At 28.9% G+C, this 23,756-nt stretch overlaps 1 protein-coding gene across 1 annotated transcript; it reads left to right on the forward strand.

The window, feature by feature from the left end:
* The first annotated feature begins 14,456 nt into the window (after nucleotides 1–14,456).
* LOC110672327 (uncharacterized) lies at nucleotides 14,457–14,849 on the forward strand. The gene has a single exon (XM_021835070.2). It carries the CDS (start codon nucleotides 14,457–14,459, stop codon nucleotides 14,847–14,849), a length of 393 nt encoding a protein of 130 aa, XP_021690762.1.
* The last annotated feature ends 8,907 nt before the right edge of the window (nucleotides 14,850–23,756 follow it).

Here is a 23,756-nt window from a genome sequence, read left to right on the forward strand (position 1 = left end):
AAAGCTTGCACTCAAGCTTACAATCCTTCATTAAACCTCAATAGCTTCCATAGAAACCTCATTAGAACTTGTTTTAGTTACTTGAGAAGAAGCTTGGTCACCAAAGAAAGAAGAAAGGAGGAGAAATAAGAAGAGAAAAAGACACCTAACAAGGTTAGTGATTTAAGATGCAAGATTAGTTTACTTGTTGTGTTTTTAGCTTGAATTACTTGTAAATGAACTTAAAATGATATGAAACAAATTGTTAAGGGACCAAGTTGATTTTCAGCCAGCATGTGTATGAGGGTATGGTTGTATGGTTTGATTGATTTAAATGAGTTTATGGACCTCCATTAGTTGAATGATTGTAGTTAAAAACTTTAAAATAAGCTAAATGCAACAAGCAGTGTGAATTAGGGTTTTGGACATTAGGGTTTAAAGACAAAAATGTAAGGAAGTGGTAAATGATGTTTTTGACCTAATGTGAAGTGAAAAATGGTCATTTGTGACCAAATGAAGTGTGTTGGAATGGGGGGAGTTAAGGCCAAATTCGGATAGAGTATGCAGCATGACCAAATTTCCTTTGAGGGACTAAAAATGAAATTTTACAAGTCCAATTGGTATGGGACCAATTGGGGATGAAAATAGACACTAAATGACACAATTTTCATTGAGGAAGTATGCCCAAAAAGTGACCAAAACCTAGTGAACAAATTGACCAAACTTGAAAAATCACAGTCTGCCTCTGTACAAACTGACCAAATGAACAGTGTTTGTTCATTTGCCCATAACTTGAGCTAGGTAGGTCAAAATAACCTGAAATTTTACCAGTGGTTAGATGAGATATAGACCTAAGACTTTCATGAAGAACACCAACTCAAATTATGCCATTAACCAAGTTATTTGGCCACCCCAAGTTGGTGACCCAAAACTGCCAGCACCAAAAATTGCCCAGATTTCTGGGTTGTGTCTAATCCGGCAACCATGGTTCAAATGGCTATAACTTGAGCTAAAAAACTCCAATTGGAGTGATTCAAAAAGGAGAATAAACTTAAGACAATAGGGAACAACTAAAATCAACAAATTTAGTGACCAAAATATGGTATGTGGGTGAAGTTGGAATTTCCATACCTATTAAGCCTTAGAAAGTCAACAATTTGACTTGAATAGTGTAATGAATAGTAACCCGAAACACAAAAATTTAAGGAACGTCGAGTTTAGCACGTTAGATCTAGGTAAAAGTGAAGTTAAATTTATTTTTGGATTTATGCTAGGTTATGGTACTGAAACTCTGTAAAATTGTGTGTTTCAGTTGAAAAGAATACCGGGAAAGAATCCGAGGAACCGAGTCAAGGCCAAAAAGCGACTCGCTTGAGGTTTGTGCACAGCATCACTATGCTTTAAAATTCATTGATAAAGCGAATGAAATATGCAATTTACTTTTGCTTTGAATTGTTGAAAGTTTATTGTGACCTTATTTATGATATTTTGATTTAAATTGTGAAAGTTATTGTGCATATTTGAAATGACAATGTTTAGCAAATTGTTAAGATAAGTTTTGAAACCACAATGTTATGACCATATATTTGAACACCTCACTAGCACGACTAGTGGGGGTAATTAGTTTTGAATTTTGATTCCTTCTCTGGAGAAGTGTTGAGGTGTGCCAGTAGAAGAGGATGTGAATGGATATCCATATATTTGAGCTAGCTAGCCTTGTGCTGTGATTTCTCTTTAGCCTTTGGCTATTGAGATTCTATTTGTTTCAAATGGCATGAACTAACTGTGGGTTTTATGAAATGTGATTTGATACTTCAAAATGAAATTTTTTGGGATTAAAATCTCATAATGCATGATTTGTATTTAATTCTCATGTTCAGTCAAAATTTTGAACAAATGTGATTTAAGTTCTGCATAAAGATTATTTTAATATGTTGTGCACCACTGAGTCCTAGTACTCAGCGATAGCTTTTATTGCTGTCGCAGATATAGAGACTAAAGGAGCAGCAGACTAAGCTGCTGAGGATTGAGGATTTATCAGCTTGAAGTTATTGGGTATAATTTATATCCTGCCTGTAAATATTTATTTTGATGTATGTATTGCACATAAATGTATGGACATGTAAATTGGTCTTGAGCAGTTTGTACAAAGTTTGTATAAAGTTGTAATAAAATTTAGTTTGTATAACGTTGTAATAAAATTTAGTTTGAATTTTCATACTATAGATTTTGGTATGATGTATATATATAGTTGGTTGTCTTTAATGAATGGAAATGTTTTATTTTAATTTGAATAAGATTGATAGATATTATTTTACTGATGATTGAACTTTGGAAATTAAGAAATGTTGACTGTTGAATTTGATATTTGAGAAATTGTTGAGATTGATTGTGAAATTGATGTAGTGGTTGAGAAAATTTTTGGAAGTGCTTTTTACAGGTATTTGAAGAACTGTTTTCTCAAAATATAAACGGAACTCTGTCAAAATTTTTATAAAATTTGCGAAAAAATAAAATGGGCTAAAAGTTTTAACTAGTTTTTAATTTCAATTAAATGTTTTAAATACCTACTAGAAAACGCTCACCACTTAACAAAAGTAAGAAAATTGTTTTAAAATCCCTTGTAGGGTACTTAATGAGTTATCGGTAGGTATTGTTTGATAATTCATTAGGTATTTTACGGGATCATGTTATGCCTTACAGAGGGATAAAGTGTGATAACTTTTCATGTGAAGACGCTTCATTATTGCGCTATATTTACTGTTGAATCAACTAAAATAGAACATATTAAAAAAAAGTAATTATTATTAAATTTTGCAAAAATATTATTAAATATAAACATCAACTTGTAACCAGAACTTCCACCTTAAAATCTTTTATTATGCTTCTCAATAGTTCTACAAGTAAAATATAGTCCCATGACATAATACTTTTGAATAGTTAGACGTTTTACACAGATAGATAGTCCTTGATTTACCTTCAACCCCCAAAATACATTTCGCAATGTTTGTTTCAGAAAGTATGCAACAAATGAAATTTAAAGATCGCAATGTTTGGATCAGAAAATATGTAACAAATGAAATTGGTAGATGCTAAATGGCATATAAAAAATGAAATTAGTAGTGTTTAAAAATTTTTCATATATATATATATATATATATATATATCATGTTAAACTTTTCCACATAATGACACTTAACTATCACGCTATATTTGTTATTGAACCTACTCAAACAAATAACAACACATTAAAAAATTATTATTAAATTTAAAGAAAAATATTATTAAATACAAACATCAACCTGTAACTAGAACTTCTAGTTTCAAATCTTCTATCAAGTTTCTCAATTGTTCCACAAGTAAAAGTAGTCCAATGAGAATACGTTTTCAACAGTTCGAAGCTTCACCTAGATTGATAGTCAATGTTCTACCTTCAACCTCCAAAATATAATTCTCAATGGTTGGATTGGAAAATATGCAACAAATGAAATTGGTGTATATATATATATATATATATATATAAAGTTTTCATATAATTTCTTATTAGACTTTTTTCACACAATGACGCTTCATTATCATACTATATTTGCTGTTGAACTTACTCAAATAAATAACAACAAATTAAAAAAGTAATTATTATGAAATTTTACAAAAAATATTATTAGATATAGACATTGACCTAAAACTAGAACTTCCAACTTAAAATATTATATCACACTTCTCAATAGTTATACAAGTAAAAATAGTGTAAATAAGGAATTCAAATAAAATAATATTAAATAAGAGTAAAAGTAGAAAAATATATTATATTATAATTGCAATGTTTTAAAATAACAAGCGAGCCTTTTGATTATCAACTTAAATTCAAACTTTGCATTTTTCTTTATCCCTATAATTAAACATACAACAAATAAAATAATTATCTACAAAGATAATTACGATAAAAAAAATTAAGCAATATTTTAAAAAATAAAAATGATTTGTTAATCTGTTCGTTAGAGTATGCCTATTACGTGAACATGCAATTCAAAATCTTTACATTTTCATTTCACACTACAACTATATATATATATATATATATATATATATATATATATATATATATATATATATATATATATATATATATATATATATATATAAACAAAAACGTTATAACAAAGAAAAAAAAATCTAATAATACAGCTATTAAATTATAATTTCAGTTTCTTAAATATCAAACAAATTTATCCTTTTAAGCATCCTACTTTACAACAGCTTTAAATTTTCTTCTATTTCTACAATTAAATGTAAAAAACTATAATCCAATCATTATCACAATAAAATAACAATGAAAAATACTATTTCAATCTAAACACAAAATCAATTATTCAACTTAAAGTCAAATTAATTATAAAAAACTATTAAAAATAATTTTTAAATGTGTTCCTTTGAGCTTCATATTCGACAATAACTTTAGATTTCTCTTCAGCCATACAACAAAAGCATACAAAATTAAAATATAATCATTATAAAAATAAATTAAAAATAAAAAATTAATTAAATATTAAATGAACCCGTCGCTGTAAGATTCAGTATCGTGATTGAATTCTTCAACTTGGCCTGGATTGCCATGAAAATAGTTGTTAAACAAACCAAACTTACTAAAAAAGTAAACTTCATATACTCCATTGCATTCTTAACGAAAAAACCATCAAATAAACTTCAACAATCTTATAATGATTAACAATCAAATAAGCATTAAATTATTTAATAGAATTATTTATTTATTTATTTGGATTCAACAACTTCATTTATTAAAGTTTGATGTTTACTTTTAGAAAATAATTATAAAAAATTTAATTTAAAAATAGGTAGAAAAAAAATTTTAAAGTTAATTTCTCAGTGAATCAAAAAAGTGAATTCAATAAGAATTATGAATTTAATATGTAAAGAATGAATTAAACTTAATAAAGATTAAAAAAAATTGCCCAACATTTACAAGAAAAGTAGTCTAACTTTGGGTCAGACATATTTATTTTATTAAATTTTTATTTTCGATTCCTATATTATTATAAATTCATAATTTCTGTTATATTTATAAATTAAATAAATTTTATATTTCCTAACTCCTAATATATTTCTAAAAGTGTGTTTGGCCTAACTTATAAGCCATAGTTTTAAGCTAACCTGCTGATATTTAAGATATTTTTTAGAGATTATAAGTTGTGATTATAAGTTAAAAAAAAAAAATTGCAAGGGGGGAGTTTTATTTTGGTGTTTATAAGTTAATTTGACTAAGTATTTTATTATAAACCAAATAATTATCTGTACGCTTTTTTATTATATTCATTCCAATTAAAAATAAAAATGATATACTAAAGTCAAATTTTTTTTATTCTATTAGCATTGTTTTTTATTTTTATATAAAAAGAAAATTTTAGTTATTAATTTATTATTTATAAATGATTTATTAACATCAATATATTTGTCAATCTTATTTTTAAAATATTTCTTCATATCATAAGAAAAAATAAAATTATATAAAATATTATATATAAAAAAAATTAATAATATTATTATTTATTGATATGGGTGTGCATGATTAATTATATCAAACAAAACTAATGAAAAAACTATATTAAGAAAAGATCAACATATATGAAACTATACCAAATTGAATTTATTTTACTATTATATATATAAATTCTTAAATAATATTGGGAAAATTTATATTTTCATGCTAATTATATACGTTCTATAAAAATTATAAAATACTAAAAGCTAATTAGTCTTGATAAACTCAACATGCACTTCATTATTGAAGAAATTTAACAGGAAAATATATGAATTAATAAAATAATAAATAGTTAAATTCTTATATTTATAAAACACTTACAATTATAAAACTATATTATAAGAATAATTTTTCATGCTAAATTTCACCTCTTATCATTTTTACTCTTAAATTTATAAATTTTTTTTTATTTCCATTGACATATTTTCGTTTTCATTAACTTAAACATAAAAATGATAAGATGCACAAATAACATATATGCCATGAAAATGAATTATGATAAATTATAATCAATATATTGTAATAATATTATATTATATAAAAAAATTATATATAAAAATATTAAAGTTTAATGGAATGGATATGTCAGCATCCTAGTCAGCTTCCCAGTTAGCTATCTTAACACTAAAATGAAACCTCTATCAATGATAAAAAAATCCCTAAGTGTTTTATAATCCCTAACCTTAACAAAAATGAAGATTTAACTTTCTCTCAACCAAAACCAAGAAGGTTAAAGGAAAAAGGTGTGGTCCCTTAGTACAGTGTCTACCATTACAAACATTTTCAATTTCAAAAAGCTTATTGCACTTGAGTGGAGAGGAATGAAGCATCAAAGCTCTGTGTGGTCCCGTATCGACAAAGCACAAGGGTGGAAAGGAAACTTCCCATACATAGTGTGGACGTAGAGGCATGATTGAGTTTACATATTTCACAATATATGCACTATTCTCACATGCATGAACAGTTACTGTCACACCTTACCCCTCTGTAAGGCATAACATGATCCCGTAGAATACCTAATGAACTACCGAACTTCACCTACCGATAACTCATTAAGTACCCTACAAGGGATTTTAAGACAATTTTCTTACTTTTATAAGTGGTGAGTATTTTCTAATAGGTATTAAAACATTTAATTAAAGTTGAAAACCAGTTAAAATTTTTGGCCCATTTTATTTTTCCGCAAATTTTATTAAAATTTCGGCAGAGTGCCGTCTGTATTTTGAGAAAACAGTTCTTCAAATACCTAAAAAAAACACTTCCAATTATTTATCTCAACCACTTCTTCAAATTCACAATCGTCCCAATCAATTTCAACATCATTTATCAACTTCCAAAAATGCAAATCCACAATTTCCAATATTCAACATTCATCAAAATACCATTAATCAATTTCATTCAATTTAAAGCAAAATATTTCCATTCATATTTCATTAAAGATAAAACAATTTATATATATCATTACAAAAATTTATATTGAGAGAAATTCAAACTAAAATTTATTACAAACTTTATACAAACTGCTCAAGATCAGTTTTACATGTCCATACCTTTACATACATTACATACATCAAAATAAATTTTTACAGTTAGGGTATAAAATATACCCGATAGACTTCAGGGTAGTAACTCCTCTATCCTCAGTAGCTCACTCTGCTGCTCTTCTAGTCTCTATATCTGTGACAACAATAATAGCCATCACTGAGTACTAGGACTCAGTGGTGCACAACATACTAAAATAATCTTTATGCAGAATTTAAATCATATTTATTCAAAAATTGGACTAAACATGATAATTAAATATAAAATATGAATTATAAGATTTTAATCCAAACAATTTCATTTCGAAGTATCAAAACATATTTCATAAAACCCATAGTTATATCATGCCATTCGAAACAAATATAATCTCAATAGCCAGAGGCTAAGGAGAAGTCACATCACAACGCTAGCTAGCTCAAATATATGGATATCCATTCAATTTCTTCTTCTACTGGCACACACCTCAACACTTCAGCCAGAGAAGGAATCAATATTCGAAACTGATTACCCCCACTAGTCATGCTAGTGACGTGTTCAAAGATATGGTCATGACACTGTGGTTTCAAAACTTATCTTAACAATTTACTAAACATTTCCATTTCAAATATACACAAATAAACTTTTAACAATTTAAAGTAAAAGCATAATACACATTTTATGTACTTTGTAAAAAAATTTTAAAGCATGTTAATGTTGTGCACAAACCTTAAGTGAGTCGCCTCTTGGCCTTGACTCGATTCCTCGGTTCTTTCCCGGTGTTCTTTTCAACTAAAACACACAGTTTCACAGTGTTTCAGTATCATAACTTATCAGAAATCCAAAATAAATTTAACTTCACTTTTACCTAGCTCTAATATGCTAAACTTGACATTCTTTAAACTTTATGTTTCGGGGTTACTATTCACGAAACTATTCAAGTCAATTTATTGACTTTCTAAGGCTTAATAGGTATGAGAATTCCAACTTCACCCACATACCACATTTTGGTTACTAAATTTATTGGTTTTGGTTGTTTACTCAAAATCTAAGTCTTTTAGGCAAATTTGCAAATTTTCAGTTTTGGTGTCTTAAGTTGTACTGTTCTATTGGTCATTTTTAGGTTAGAATTTGGCAAAACTTTCTCCATATAAAGTGTTCCCTATTGTCTTAAATTTATTCTCCTTTTTTAATCACTCCATTTGGAGTTTTGTAGCTCAAGTTATAGCCATTTGAATCATAGCTACCGGATTGGACCTAACCCAGATTTTCTGAGCAAATTCTGGTTCTGGCAGTTTTAAGTTACCAACTTTGGGTGGCTAAATGACTTAGTTAAGGGCATAATTTTGATTTGTGTTCTTCATGAAAGTTTTAGCTCTATATCTCAGCTGTCCACTGGTAAAATTTCAGGTCATTTAGACCTGCATAGCCCAAGTTATGGCCAAATGAACAAACACTATTTATTTGATCATTTTTGTACAGTCAGACTGCATAAGTCCGGATTTGGTCAATTTGTTCACTAGGTTTTGGTCACTTTTTGGGCATGATTCCTAAATGAAAAATGTTCCATTTTGTGTCTATTTTCATTCCTAATTGGTCTCATACCAATTGAACTTGTAAAGTTTCAGTTTTATGTTAGTAGTAAGCCCTAGAGCATATCATTTAGTATGTATCTTGTACATATTTTTGTTAATAAAGGCTTTTCCACTTTTCTGTTTAAATAATATATTTATGTGTAATAGAAAAGGTCCATTGATATTTTATTAGAAATATTATTCTTAAGTTGTTAAGAATATGAGTGACATTATTTCTAGCATAAAGTATCATAAATAGGTTCACAATCGAGAATACTTCATAATAAGGATATGACTTATCCAAAAAGATTGTATTCATGTTTGTTCCCAAGTTATTTATATGAGATATAAATAAGATGGAATGGTGAGTCTCATGCCATATGACAAACATGATAGGTACTTATAAATGATAAATAGGCCGAACCAGTGACACTTATGACAAGCATATGGAGTTTACTCTTGTCAATGTTTTGTTATAAATCATATCAATGCATATAATCTTTAGACCTGAGATAGCACAGTTATCTTGTATATAGGTAGTTTGAGTTTGATACTGCTTTCATACTTGTACTGTGTATGGGTATATGGGCATGTGTTGGCTCCTGCTAGTTATATATGGAGGTAGGTGTTGATCAAGATGGAATCTGTTCCTCTAAGTAAATAGAGATAAAATCCTATGTTCATTTAATTATTTTTGATGTTTCAAGTTCCTAGCCAGGACAGATAGATTTAATCAGAAAAGAGTTTCTAATGAGAAAATCTTTTTAATCAAGAACTGGAATTAAAAGAGAACATAATATTCATAGCAAATGGAGTTTGACATAAACTATGACTCCAGCTTGAGTTGGGATTTTGTAACAGAGAGATTCTAGTGCATGGTAACATATGATTATAGGTTCATTTAAGGTAAACCTTATTACTAATTGGGTGTCCATGGCATGCTATGCTAGGTATTAACCATGGCATATGAGGTGCATAAAATGATTTAGAGAAATCATTTATGGTAAGAAAGAGTTCTGATGATATTAAGAGTTGATATCATGTCTCATTGCCAATTAGTGATGAGCCTAGTAAGTCACACACATACACAAGTAGTCACCTAATTAAATATGATTTAATTAATTAATTAAAGAGTTTAATTGATTAATTAAATAGGTTTGATTTACAATTAGATTGCAAAGTCCCTAGCATGACTTGAAACCAAATCTAGATCATTGGATGTATAGTATAAGTTAAATTTATATTTAAAGTGTTTAAATATGAATTTAATTAATGAGAAATTAATTAATAGAGATTAATTAATTAATTTATATTTGATATAAATTAATTAGAAAAAGAGAAATAGTTATTTCGGGTTAAGAACTGAAAATTAAGACACAGGGGCATTTTGGTCATTTCGCAGTGTGACACGTGGCACCATGAGATGGTGACACATGGCATTACACATAAGCTTGTCAAATGTCTTTTAATCATGTAAGATGATTAAAATTAAGATTAAATATAGGTTTGACACTTGGCACAATGTGAATGGGTCACTTAAACCTAGAGCTAATCAAAGGGTGACATGTGGCAAGGGTTTAATGTGTTAACCTAGCTATATAAGTGTTGTTATGAGAAAATAAAATACAACCAACAGCCACACTCCTTTTTCATGCCATTTTGAAGCTCTCCCTCTCTTCCTCTTCATCTCTCATCAATTCAAAGAAATTAGCCATCAATCTCTTGAATTAAAAATACTAGAAATTGTTTCTAGTGTCCTGTTTACATCTTTAATCTCCTAAAAGGTAGAACTTGAATTTTTAATTAATAGAAAAAGCTTTAGAAGCTGTTCAAGGACTGCCATAGGTGTTTTTGGTGTGGACAAGCTAGAGGGACAATATTTGGTGTCCTGAAGACGAATCTCAAAGGCGCAAATACGCTGCAGTGCATCAAGAGGTTAGTGTAATCATTCTTGATTTAATCTAGGGTTCTAAAATTAATATGATTAATTTTAAAATCTTAAATGGTAAATACAGATCCAAAAACATATTAAAAGAGTTTTAATATGTTGTTTATCATTGAAATCAAATAGTTAAAAATAAATCTTGCATGATGCATGTGACCCTAAGTGAAAATTTTTGAATTCAATGGTATAAACTTGTGTTTTTCACGCTTTCGTTCCTTCATTTTGATCCCTAAAAGGGACCTTGGTCCTGCTGCCTGCAATATGACCATTTTCAATCCGAATTTAAACTCACTCCTAACACTTCCAACACATCTCAATTGGTCACAAATGACCATTTTTTATCTCAAACAAGGTCAAACACACTATTTGACCAATTCTCACATTTTTTACTTCCAAAACCCTAGGTGTCAAAACCCTAATTCATAAAATTCAAACCTAATGCATTCTAAACACCTATCTATAGTTTACATACCTAATTCAACCTAAGCAACCATTCAAATGTATCAAATTCACCCATTTCAAACCCTAACTAAGGCTGGCTGAAATTTATGTTTGGTCCCTCAACCATGTTTTGTTTTGATTTTAAAGTTGAAATCTAAGTTAATTTAACTCATAACATGTATTTTAAACTAAAAATGTCAATTTAATTCCTTACCTCAACTTTGGAGTTCAATCTTCAATTTTTCTCCCTTTTTCCTTTTCTTTGTTTCTTCAATCTCCTTTTCTAGTTGAGATTGTAAGGTTTATAAGGGAAATTTTTGAGAATTAGGGTTAATTGATGGGTAAAAAGCTTGCTCTAGCTTTAATGGAGGAGTAAAAATGGAGGTGAGTGAGGGAGAAAGAGTTGGCTGAAAATGGTGAGGGAAAAAGAGTGAAATTTCTTTTAATTTTTTTGTATTTTATGTGTTTAATAATTATATTTGACTTGGTCAATTATTGGGGGAAAATTAAAATGAATTTTGACATCATCCATGATGTCATATGTGTGATGTAATAATTCAACTTTTAATTCTTTTTCTTTTTCCTTTATTTTTCATTTAGTTCTTTAATTTAATTCCCGATTCTGAAATTTTTTTTATCCAATTTTATTGGACAGTTAGGTCAGGAGTCAGCTCTCGGAGTCAATTGACCAAATTGCCCCTCATCGGTTCGACCCGGTTTGAAAATAATTCAATATTTCTTTCGAATCCTTGACCTAATTATTTAACTGGCTTGACAATTCTTTTTCATAATTTTCTCTTTTCCACTGTATTCGTAATAGTCCTAAGGACCGCAGCGTTACATTTTACGATTCAAAATTTGAGTTTAAATCGACTTCGCAGTCCTTCCCGAGAAGGTCACCCATCGCTGTGACTCTCAGCTCGTTTAACTTCTTATGTTCTGTTTTTCTTATTTATACTTAACTAATTGACAATTACTAATTATTTGTGTTTATGGCTTATCTAGTTGTCTTAAGTGTGGTTCTAATCCCCTTAATTGTTCCGACTGACACCGATCACCGGAATAATGAAATATACCAGGCCATGCAATTAGCGGTGTTACAGTTACTGTGTTTTACTATTTTAGAAAAAAACATTAGTTATCTTTGATATTAATAAATCTCTATTTTTTCATTGTTTTGTTTAACTTTAACATACAAAGGTTGAAGATAATGGTTTATATTTCCATTATGTTGCATCACGGTGGGGTGTTAAGGGATGGGGATGATAACTTTTACTATGATGGAGGTAAGGTTTTTTATTGGGAATATATTGACCCTGACTTGATGGGGTATTTGGAAATATAGGAAAAATTGAAGAAATTGGGATGTGGGGAAATTAAAAAAATGGCTTACTTTATCCTTGAAGAGCCAAAGAAGGAAGGAAGGAATAAGGTATATTAGGAAATACAATGACAGTGATGTTTTAGAGATGTTAAAATGGGATGAAGAATGTGACATTCATGTGCATGTGGAAGCTATGGAAGGTAATGTGTTTGAGGATAAAAATCATATAGTAAATGAGGGTGCAAACCTTCAAGGTACAACTAAGTCTATGTCACCTAAATCTAAGTGTAAGTCTAATCTAAATGATGGTGATGCAATAAGTTTTAATTATGAAGCTTTAGATGGTGAAGATGATAGTGTTAACACAAATTTGCAGAATATAGACATTAGGGGATTTGAAGCTAGTGAAAACAGTGGTAGTAGTACAAATGTTGAGTATGATGTAGAAAATAATATGGATGCAATTAATGATGATAGTGATGAAGCTGCTTTTGAAGATTACATGACTGATGATAGTGAGTTTCAAGAAGTAATGAAAGGGATAAAGAATTTGGAGAATGTTGGTTTGGAAGAGAATTTGGAGAATGCTATTTTACCTGAAAATGACAATAAAAATGAAATGCATGATGACAGGCAACCATTAGGGATCAATCTCTTTAATGAAATTGACTATGATGACATATCCCATACTCCACCTAAGAGTGATGATGAATTTATTAGAAATATGAAGGGTAAGAAAAGAAGAGAATATATGTATGACCCAAAATGTGACCATATTAGCATCCAATTTGAAGTTGGTTTGAGATTTATAGATAGCAGGCAATGTAAAGAAGTAAGGTAGAAATATGCAATTATGAATGGGTTTGACATTTGGTTTGCAAAGAGTGAAAAGAAAAAAAATTGATGCTAGATGTATGGAGGGTTGTAAATGGAGATTTTATGGTAGTCAGGTGCAGGATGAGTGTAGCTTTGTAATAAAGACTTATGTTAAGGAACATTCATGCTTCAGATCCCTAACCAATAAGCAAGCTACAACAAAATGGATTGCATTAGAATTTCTAAACTAAATCAGGTCAAACTATGAGTTTGTTGTGAAGGACATGATATCCACTTTGATGGACAAATACTCTTTGGCTGTTAACAAGTAGCAGTGTTACAGAGAGAAGGTTTGATTTAATTAACATAATAAGGGGTTCGCTATCAAAGCACTATGCAAGGCTTAGGTCATATAAGGCAAAGTTAATGAAGGTTGATAGGGAGGGCAGGTTTGATTTAATGCTTGATAATGATCCTATGAGCATGAAACCAATCTCTAAAAGATTTTATATTAGATTTAGTGCTTTGAAGAAGGGATTTTTTGAGGTTGTAAGGCAATTTTAGGTTTTGATGGTACTTTCCTAAAGGCATTAATAGTGGCAATTGGGAAAGATGGGAACAATCAAAAGTTTCTTATAGCTTAGGCAGTTATTGAAGGAGAAAAGGAAGATAGTTGGCAATGGTTTTTACAAATCCTATTTGAAGAGCTCAACATTATTGATGGCTATGGATGGGCTTTTATCAATGACCAACAGAAGGTATTTGTCACACACCTCATGCTTCAATTCTTTATAATTTTATAATTATCACATATTTCCATTAATAACATTGTGTAACATATGGATGCAAGGATTAATAAATGCAATTAATAGGTTGGCACCTCATGCTGAGCATAGGAACTATGCTAAACACATTTAGGCTAATTAGAAAAAAGTCCATAAAGGAGAGAAGTTTAGGAAGTTATTTTGGAATGCTGCCTATAGTAACTATGAAGCTGATTTTAAGACAAAATTGGATGAGATCAAGGAAAGTCTACTCTAGCATGTGCATCATTTTGGTAAGAGAGCCTAGACTATTTTGCAAAGCTTTCATTAGCACCATGACAAAGTCAAACAATGTGGAAAATAACATTTGTGAGTGTTTCAGCTCTTATATTATGCAAGCTTGGTCATTGCTTTTGATTGACATGTTAGAAATGAAAAGATCACTATTAATGGAGAGAAAGCACACCAATTTGAAGAATATGATGAGAAATGATGATATTATCAGCCCTAGGATTAGAAAATGTTAGAGTTAGCTAAGATGAAGATAAAGGATTATGTGTTAAAACCTGTAGCGGGTGATACTTTTGAAGTGTGCATTAGAGATGACAGATTTGTAGTTGATTTGGTGGCCAAAACATGTAGTTGCAAGATATGGGACTTAACAAGTATTCCTTACCATCATGCTTGTGCATGTATTAACTACATAAGGCAGGATAATGTGAACTTTGTAGGTGCATTTTATTCAAAGGACAACTATATTGTCACATACAAAAAAGCATTGAGAACTTTGAATGGTCATAAAATATGGCCAAAAGTTGAGGGATGGGCAATACTTACTCCACCTTTCAAGAAAATGCCTAGGAGGCCAAAGAAATCAAGGAGGAAGTATATGACAGAAGTAAAAGATAAGAAAAATGGGAACAAATCTTGACTATCAAAGGAAGGTGTAAAAATGAAATGCACCAATTGTAATACCTATGGACATAATAGGAGGTCTGAAGCACCATCTGAAGCACCTAATGGCAATCAACCAAAGGTACACTCATGTATGCTTACATTTACTTAGAGTTATAGTTATATAATTTAAATACATGATAAATATGTATTCTCACATACTTGAATGTTACAGAAGAAAAGAGGGAGGCCTCCACTTTATGGGAGATCTAGAGCAATACCTAGAAGTTTACCTGAAGGACTAAGGAAGAGTAGGATTACTAAGGAAAGTGAATCAAATGACCCTCCAAATCAATCAAATACAATTAAGGGAAAAAGACAGGTATGTGCTTGTCTTATATTGTTATTATATACAATTGTACAAGTATATTTGTATAAGAAAACATGAAACCCATATATGATTGAGGCTAGAGTCTCGTGTTGATAATATGTTATAAAATTAGACAAAACTAAGAGAATAATAAAAAAAGAAAGGTTGAGAGAAAATAAAATTTCTTATTAATTTTCAAAAGTGTATCCAATATCATATATAGTGCCTCTATAAGATTGATGGTTCATAATTAATAAATTATTGAATAAAATACATTAAACTTATAGAGGGAAAATAAAAAGTTAAAGATGCTAACGAACATCCACGATAAATATGTTTAATGCACAAAGAAATTTGTGCATGATTTATTCCAAAACACGCGGTGCATCATAAGGCACTCATGAAACACGGCCTTGCTGGGTGAAGCACACTCCCGGGCGTGTTGTTGACGATGCGAATTGATTTTCCACATATTAAAATTACTTGCAACCTTTTTTGTTTTTTATTTTTTTTATTTTTTTTTTATTTTCACTCAGCACTTGGTTTCATCACTTTTGCTTTTGTCCTCTATTGCTTTGTTTAGCACCTTAATTCACCGTTAAAACATTAAAAGGTGAATAAACCGAATTGAACTCCTAAATTAAAAAATATATATATATATAACCATAAAAAAAAACACTATAAATAATATAATTTAAAACTAAGCAATATTTTAACCTTAATTTATGTATTTTATTCATTAATCACCTACTCAAATGCCAAGGAAAGGAAAACAGTTATGGATCCAACTTTCCTTGGCATTTGAGTAGGTGATTAATGAATAAAATACATAAATTAAGGTCAAAATATTGCTTAGTTTTAAATTATATTATTTATAATGTTTTTTTTTATGGTTATATATATATATATATATATATATATATATATATATATATATATATATATATATATATATATATATATATATATATATATATATATATACTTATTTAGATTAACATCTGAGAAATTTAATTATTAAATTTTTTTAATAAATAAAACTAAATATTTTTTAAAAAATATAAGATATTTAAATATTAATTAATAAATTATTTTAGTTATAAATAAAGAAATATATTTAATAATATTATATACAATTCTTAATAATTTTTCGGATAGCAGAATTCATTGAATTCACTAAAAAAAATAGTAACTAGTCGAATCAATTATAATCGGTTGCTAATCAATTTTGTAACTGATTCAGTCAGTTGTAATAAGTCTGGTTGCAAATAACAATTAACAATCAAATCGGTTGCAAATAACCACCGACAACTAAATCGGTTATCAAATTAATTAAACTTAAAAAAATAAATTTTTTGGTAAAAAATTATTAGTTACTAGTAGCAACCGATTTGCTAATAGCAACCAAAATCAGTTACTAATTAGTTGTAAAAATTTTGGTGTCTTTAATTTTATAATTTTGTAATCATTTTATAAATCGGTTGCTATTTGCAACTAATTTAACAATCAAAAAGTTCGTTGCTAATTTAAAAAAATTATTAAAAAAATTAGATTTCCAAATAAGAAATAAAAAAATTTAAATAAATAAAATTTTTAAAAATTACTAAATTAACAAATTATTAATGAAAAGTAGTGCTAAAAATTAATATTAAAATATTATAAAAAAATTACTAATAATAACTATTATAAAAAATATTAACAAAAAATTAAATATTAAAACATATTAATAAGATAAATGACACACACACATATATATATACTTATTATAACAAACAAATTACTAAAAATTAATACTACAAATAATTTACTAACAAAAAAATATATTGTACAAAAATTTTTATTTTATATCAAAAAAAATAAATTAAATAAAAAAGATGAGAAAGAAAAAGAAGATGAAGAAAATAGAGATGAGAAAGAAAAAGATGATGATAAAGGAAATTGATGAGAAAGAAAAAGATGATGAAGAAGAAAAAAATATATGAGAAAAAAAAAGATGAAAAAGAAAATAAATGAGGAAAAAAATGATAAAAAAAATAGGCGAGAAAGATAAAATGATGAAGAAAATATGTTAAAAAAGAAAAGATGATGTATAAAATAAATAAGAATGAAAAAAAAAAGGTAAATAAAATGGGAAAAAAGAGAAGAAAGAGAGAAAAAATGTCACACCCTACCCCTCTGTAAGATGCAACATGATCCCGTAGTATACCTAATGAATTATCAACTCCGTCTACTGATAACCTATTAAATACACTACAAGGGATTTTAAAAATTTTTCTTACTTCTTTCACAGTGGTGAGCACTATTTACAAGTATTAAAAACTTTTGTGAACTGAAGTGATAGAACTAACACATTTGACTTATTTGGAATTTCTGTAAAAATTTTGGCAGAGTGCCATCTGTATTTTGGATAAAACAGTTCTTCAAAGAAACTCAGAAAAGCACTTCAATATTTTTCCAAATCTCAACTCCAACAAAATTCAACACAATATTTTTCTCAACTCAATCCACAACAATTTTTTCAGTATTTTCAAAGGATAAGATAAAAGAAATATAATACAAATTTTACAAGTCAAAATAACTCATAATTTACTTTACAACTTCAATGTACAAATTTTAATTTACAACTGCTCAAATAAGTTACATACATATTATTACCTGTATACATCAGACCTATGTACGTGGGTATACCTATAATATACCTGGAGCTGATCTGAAAGTGTCTTCAAAGAAACTTACTCACTGCTCTATGCTCTTCTTATCTGCGACAGCATACAAAGCTATCGCTGAGTGGTGAACTCAGTGGTGCACAACTATAATTTAAAACATATTACAATATACATTGACAAAATTTACAGTAAATAATTTAGAAATATGAATACTCATCAAATTCCAAAACTCAAAATATTCATTTCCAATAATGTAAATCATTTGTATAAAATGACTTTGATCACGACATTCAATTTATCAAATCATGACTAACCATTTAAGGTAGTTCCAACAAAATCAATTATACATAACCCATAATTGAAATCACAATTCTTTACCATTCAAAAGCCATTCTGTATCTCAAAAATCATTATGTATCTCAAAAATCAATCTTTATCTCAAAATCATGTTGTATCTCAAAAATCACGTTGTAGCTCAAAAACTATGCTGTATTTTAAAAATCATTCTTTATCTCACTAACTATGCAAGACTAATCCGAAAGGGCCATCTTCGATGTGATTCTAACTCCCTATGGTCGGGGAGGTCGAATCATCGTGCACAGTACCATCACAATAATGAATCTTCCGCAAGGGCCATAACGATAAAATAAACTTAGATCTAACCTCAAATCAGAGGAAAATCTAAGCCTGTGCACGTACCATGGTAATCAAAACATAACTAACTCCATTGTCTTCTCAACAAATGAGAGAGACGGGTAATAACCTAGTCAAGCATCTATAGTGAGATATAAAACAATATCACAATCCTTTTAGTAAGCATAAATCACAATACAATTCGATTCAAAGTCAATTTCAATATCCAATAATTTTTATGCTCATCACAATTCAAATCATAAATTTGCATTTTTCCATGAAAATTACCATCACAATTCAAAACATGTTCTATTATAATTTTCGAAAACATAATTATTCAATCCATAACAATGCTTAATACTTGTGGGAATACCATTTCACAAAGCTAAATTCATACATACTATAACAATTTCAATAATCATTGAATCAAATCCAATGCTTGTTAAACATAATACATAAGAAAAATATGTCATTTAATCATATGAGATATTCAAAATAAAATCAGTTAAAAACTAGCACAAATACAATTTAAAACAATAACATACAATTAATCATATAAAATATTATTCAGAGCAAAATCAGTTGAAAACTAGTTGTGCACAAACACAATTTAAATCAATAACATACAATTAATCATATGAAATTTTATTCAGAGTAAAATCAGTTGAAAACTAGTTGTGCACAAACCTCTGATGACTGTCTCCTGGTCTGGACTCAGTGTTTCCTTCCCTTTTCCTGAGTCTTTACTAACTGAGAAACACAATTTAAAGTGCTTCAGTACTAAATTAAATTGTCTCTATCGATAATGCTTGATAAGTAGTTCACTGAAATCTATTATTTGCTTAATCACCTAATATATCGGCCCTCGATGTGTTCTAGGTAAATTAGGTTTTAGTGTCACTAATATGTCACATTCGATAGTATTTTAAGGTTGGTAAGTTTTACCAAACTCATTTCCTTGTTTAGTGCATTTTAATGCAACTTGCTGGATTCCGGGATACTAGTTTGACCTAGCCGGACAACCTGGTTCCCTCAGTTTTCGGATTTTGATCAAAACTACAAACTTGTAGATCTATGTCTTATTGCACGCGGGGCAAAATTTCAGGTCAATCTGAATGTAGATCAAGTTATGGTCATTTTACTATTTCTGGTCAAATGGCATCAAATTAGGTCATTTTAGGTCAAATTTGGTCAACTTTGGTTCGGCCAGTTTTTGGACCCGAACTTGTGCAAGCTGTTTGACTTGCTTATGGTCATTTCTGGGCTTTGGTGTCTTCATAAGACTTGTAGGTATGGGTCTTAACTATTCATGGTTAAAATTTCAGGTCAATTGGACCTGTTTTGAGTGAGTTATGGCCTAAACACTAACTGCTGCCCAATTGGTCAGTTTTCAGGTTTCAATTGCACCTAATCCGAATTGGTCATTTTTTTATGTCACCTTGCAAGCAGAATTTTGGTATGATTTCTTAATGAAAGTTGGCACATTTTGTGCCTAGTTTTACCTCCAATTGGTCTCATACCAATTGAGATTACACATTTAAAGTTATAGGCTAAAATTCATACTGCCCTTAATTACCTTACATATACATGTATCCATTACACATTTAATTGCTATATGTCAACTTCCCTTACCAATTCTTTTTTGGTACATTACCAAAACCACATACCTCTTCACTTTAAAGTCACTTTGGGCAGATTACAATTATCCTCAATACACCAATTAAAACTCAAATTTACAAAGTCTAAGTACAATCACATATACACCTAAACATTACTCATTCTTACATACACTTTACACAACCAATCTATATACACACTCATCAATCCTTAATGTCACAATTCTGCCCATATCTTCATGAACACATACATTTATCAAAGAAACCCTCAAGGCTGCCAAAAAGCTTCACCATGCCAAAGTGTCCATAATTCATCAATTTCCATTCCAAGTGCATAATCACCATTTACATGTGAAATTAACTACTAGGACATCAATTCACCCTATTCAACATGAATTCTCATCAAACATATGTAAAATAAATCATCAAATATACAAATCCATGGCTGCCTAAAATTAATATATTAAGAACTCCTCAAACTTGAAAATTTTCTTCACAATTCAAACACCCATAACAAGTATACAAACTTTAACAAAGCAAAGTTCAAAAACTCAAACTTACCACTTTGGAAATTCTTCAAAACCTCACCAAAACTCTTCTTTCTTGCTTGCTATATGTTGCCCAATGTGTGTAGACAAGAATTATTGAAGGAATTTATGTGGAATCAAGGCTTGATCATGTGGAGAAAGAGCTTGAAAAGTGGTCGGCCATGGAGGTTTCTTTAGAAATGAATTCAGCAATGAGGAAGAATGAGGAAGATGAAGTTGAATTTGTCCATATTGGGTTTATATATGTCCACCTATGTCCACTTAGTGCTCCACTAATGTTGATTAAAAATTAAATTAATCCAAGGTTCCTTTAATTACAATTATGCCCTCATTCTTTCACTTTTTATATAATATACCACAATTTAATTTTTCATGATATTTTTCCAAGTGTAATATTATTTATTTTTAATGGAAATTTAGGTCAAAAGACAATTTGGGATGTCAAATGACCATAATGCCCCTGTTCGGGTTGCATTCCCGATTTTTCGGTAACACCGGGTTTTGTCTGTTTTTCAATTTCTCACTTTTCCTTGTACTAATAATTTAATTTTTCTTTGATATTTCTAATGATATTCCTACTTCAATTGATGTCTCTTTAAGTCCTAAAAATATTTTCCATGGTTCCCGCAAATTGAGGCTAGTCAACGGTCCACGCCAGTAACTTCCCTAAGTGGTCACCCATCGCTAGGGTTCTCGGCTCGCTTAACTTGGTTACATTTCTTTGCTATTATTTTTCCTTTGTTTTTCTTATATTTTCTTTTCTTGTATTTCATTATTTTATGTCTCGTCACTCATAACGAAGTGTAGTTCTAGGCATCCTAGCTGTCCGGACAGCACTGGTCACCGGAACAGCAGAACGCACTACCGAACATAGGGGTGTTACAAAAAAAATGAATAGTGGGTAAAAAAATGAATAGTCGTTTATGTAAGTGAATTAGCAATTGATTTTAACACCAATTGTTGATTACTAATTTTTTTTTTTAAATTAAACGGGAATTTTTTGAGTGAAAAATTTACAATTAAGTTGTAATTAGCTGCAAAATCGGTTAACCGATTTCAATAAGTTGCAAATCAAAATAAAAAAATAGACGAAAATTTTTGAAGGAAAAAAAATCAATTGCTATCAGTAATTGATTTTAATATGTTTCAAAAATCAGTTGCAGTTAGCAACCGATTCATAAATCGGTTGTAAATAAAAAAAAAGAAACAAAAAATTGAGAGGAAATTTTTGGAAAAAAAAATCAATTACAAAATTAATTGCTAATAGCAACTGATTTTAATCGATTGTAAAAATCTATTGTTATTAGGAACTAATTTGCAAATCGTTTACAAATAAAAAAAAATTAAGCGAAAATTTTTTGGGAGAAAATCGATTGTAAAATCGGTTGCTATTAGTAACTGATTCACAAATCGATTGCAAATAAAAAAAAAATTGGGCTATTAGCAACTGATTCACAAATCAGTTGCAAATAAAAAAAAAATTAGGTAAAAATTTTTTAGGAAAAAAAATTTAACAACCAATTTACAATTAGTTGCAAAATCGATTGCTATTAGTAATTAACTAAAAAAAAATTATTTGCAAATAATAATCAATTTTAGCATTCGATTGTAAATTAATTGCTAAATTTAGAGTTAATTAAAATAATTTTTTAATTTAATAAATGATTCTCTAATTTAATTACTGTTAATAACTAATTTTAAAATCGATTAATATCAGTAATAAATTTTAACAACTGATTTTATAATTAATTACTAATTACATATTTAAAATTTTTTTAATATCAATTAATAATTGATTTAAAAATTAATTATAAAGCAATTGATTTTAAAAATTAATTATAAATCAGTTAATAATAAAAATCGATTTAGTAATTAATTCTTCGATCAATTATAAATTTTTTTTTAAAAATATTAACTATTTTATTAAAAAAAATTGAAATAACAAATCAATTATAAATTTATTGGCTAATAGCAATTAATTTAAGTTAGTTGTAATAATTAGTTGTAAAATTAATTATTTTTTATAATAATTTAATTTCATGATATTATGTTTTAAATTTTTAATCATATATTTTTTTTTATATTAACTAAAAACTGAATCCGCAACTGAAGAAACGCTGCGTAGCAAGAACAACTAACTTCAACCTCTCTTCATCCATAGATATTTCTCTCTCTACACTCTACCGTACACGTCACCAAACACCGTCAGTTCTGCTCCTTCTCCTTCAAATGCCCTTCACTGTTTGTCCATACACTCTCCCTTTCGATGCTCTGTTTTAAGATTGTAGGCTCAAAACTCAAATGTGTTCTCTCCAAATTGATCAAATTTGATTGACCTCAACAAACGAGCAGAGCTATGTGAGGAAGAATGCAGCAGCAGAGAATTAGCCGCTATGAGACTACATACGTGGCACCACGAGTGGACGCCACCTACGATCGCCTACCTCCATCAATCGATGGTAGCCAACAACCCTTCGGTTCAATTAATACTTTATCAATTGGATCCACACTTTCTAAGTTATCATAAAACAGTGCAATGCAATTAAGTAATACTAGCGAAAAAAATAATCAACTTTATAATCCCATAAACTTATAAAGTGAGACGTTGAAATATATTAGTCATTAATGTCTCTCGCCGCAGAAAGTTGGTCTTGTTTGGCATTTGATAAAATTATTGCAATCTTGAAGGTAAAATTCCCTTTTTCTTTCTACAAGAATGTTATCATTATTTTTGGATTTATCATGTATTCCTTGTATGAGTTTAACGATTCATGATAATACTAATTTAAATTTTTTTGTTGAAAATATAGTGAATTTTATTACTGCATTCAATGCTTATTGTTGGACGAATGTTATTATTATTCTGATAGTTAGGAGAAAGATAAAAATTCCAAGATAATGGCACTACTGGGCAGACAAGTTCCTGTAAGGTTCTTCTCATGGTAATGTTTTCTCATTTCTACCCTTTACAATATCAATAAAATTTCTAAAATTTTGTTTTTCTCCATCAAATAATTTTTTTTTCAAATAAAAGCAAGAGAAAAAAAAATTGGGATAGGGTTATGGTTGGTATAGAGTTTATTAATTTAAACTTCAAAGTATATGTATTAT

Source organism: Hevea brasiliensis, chromosome 8, assembly GCF_030052815.1.
Source record: "Hevea brasiliensis isolate MT/VB/25A 57/8 chromosome 8, ASM3005281v1, whole genome shotgun sequence".
Lineage (NCBI taxonomy): Eukaryota > Viridiplantae > Streptophyta > Magnoliopsida > Malpighiales > Euphorbiaceae > Hevea > Hevea brasiliensis.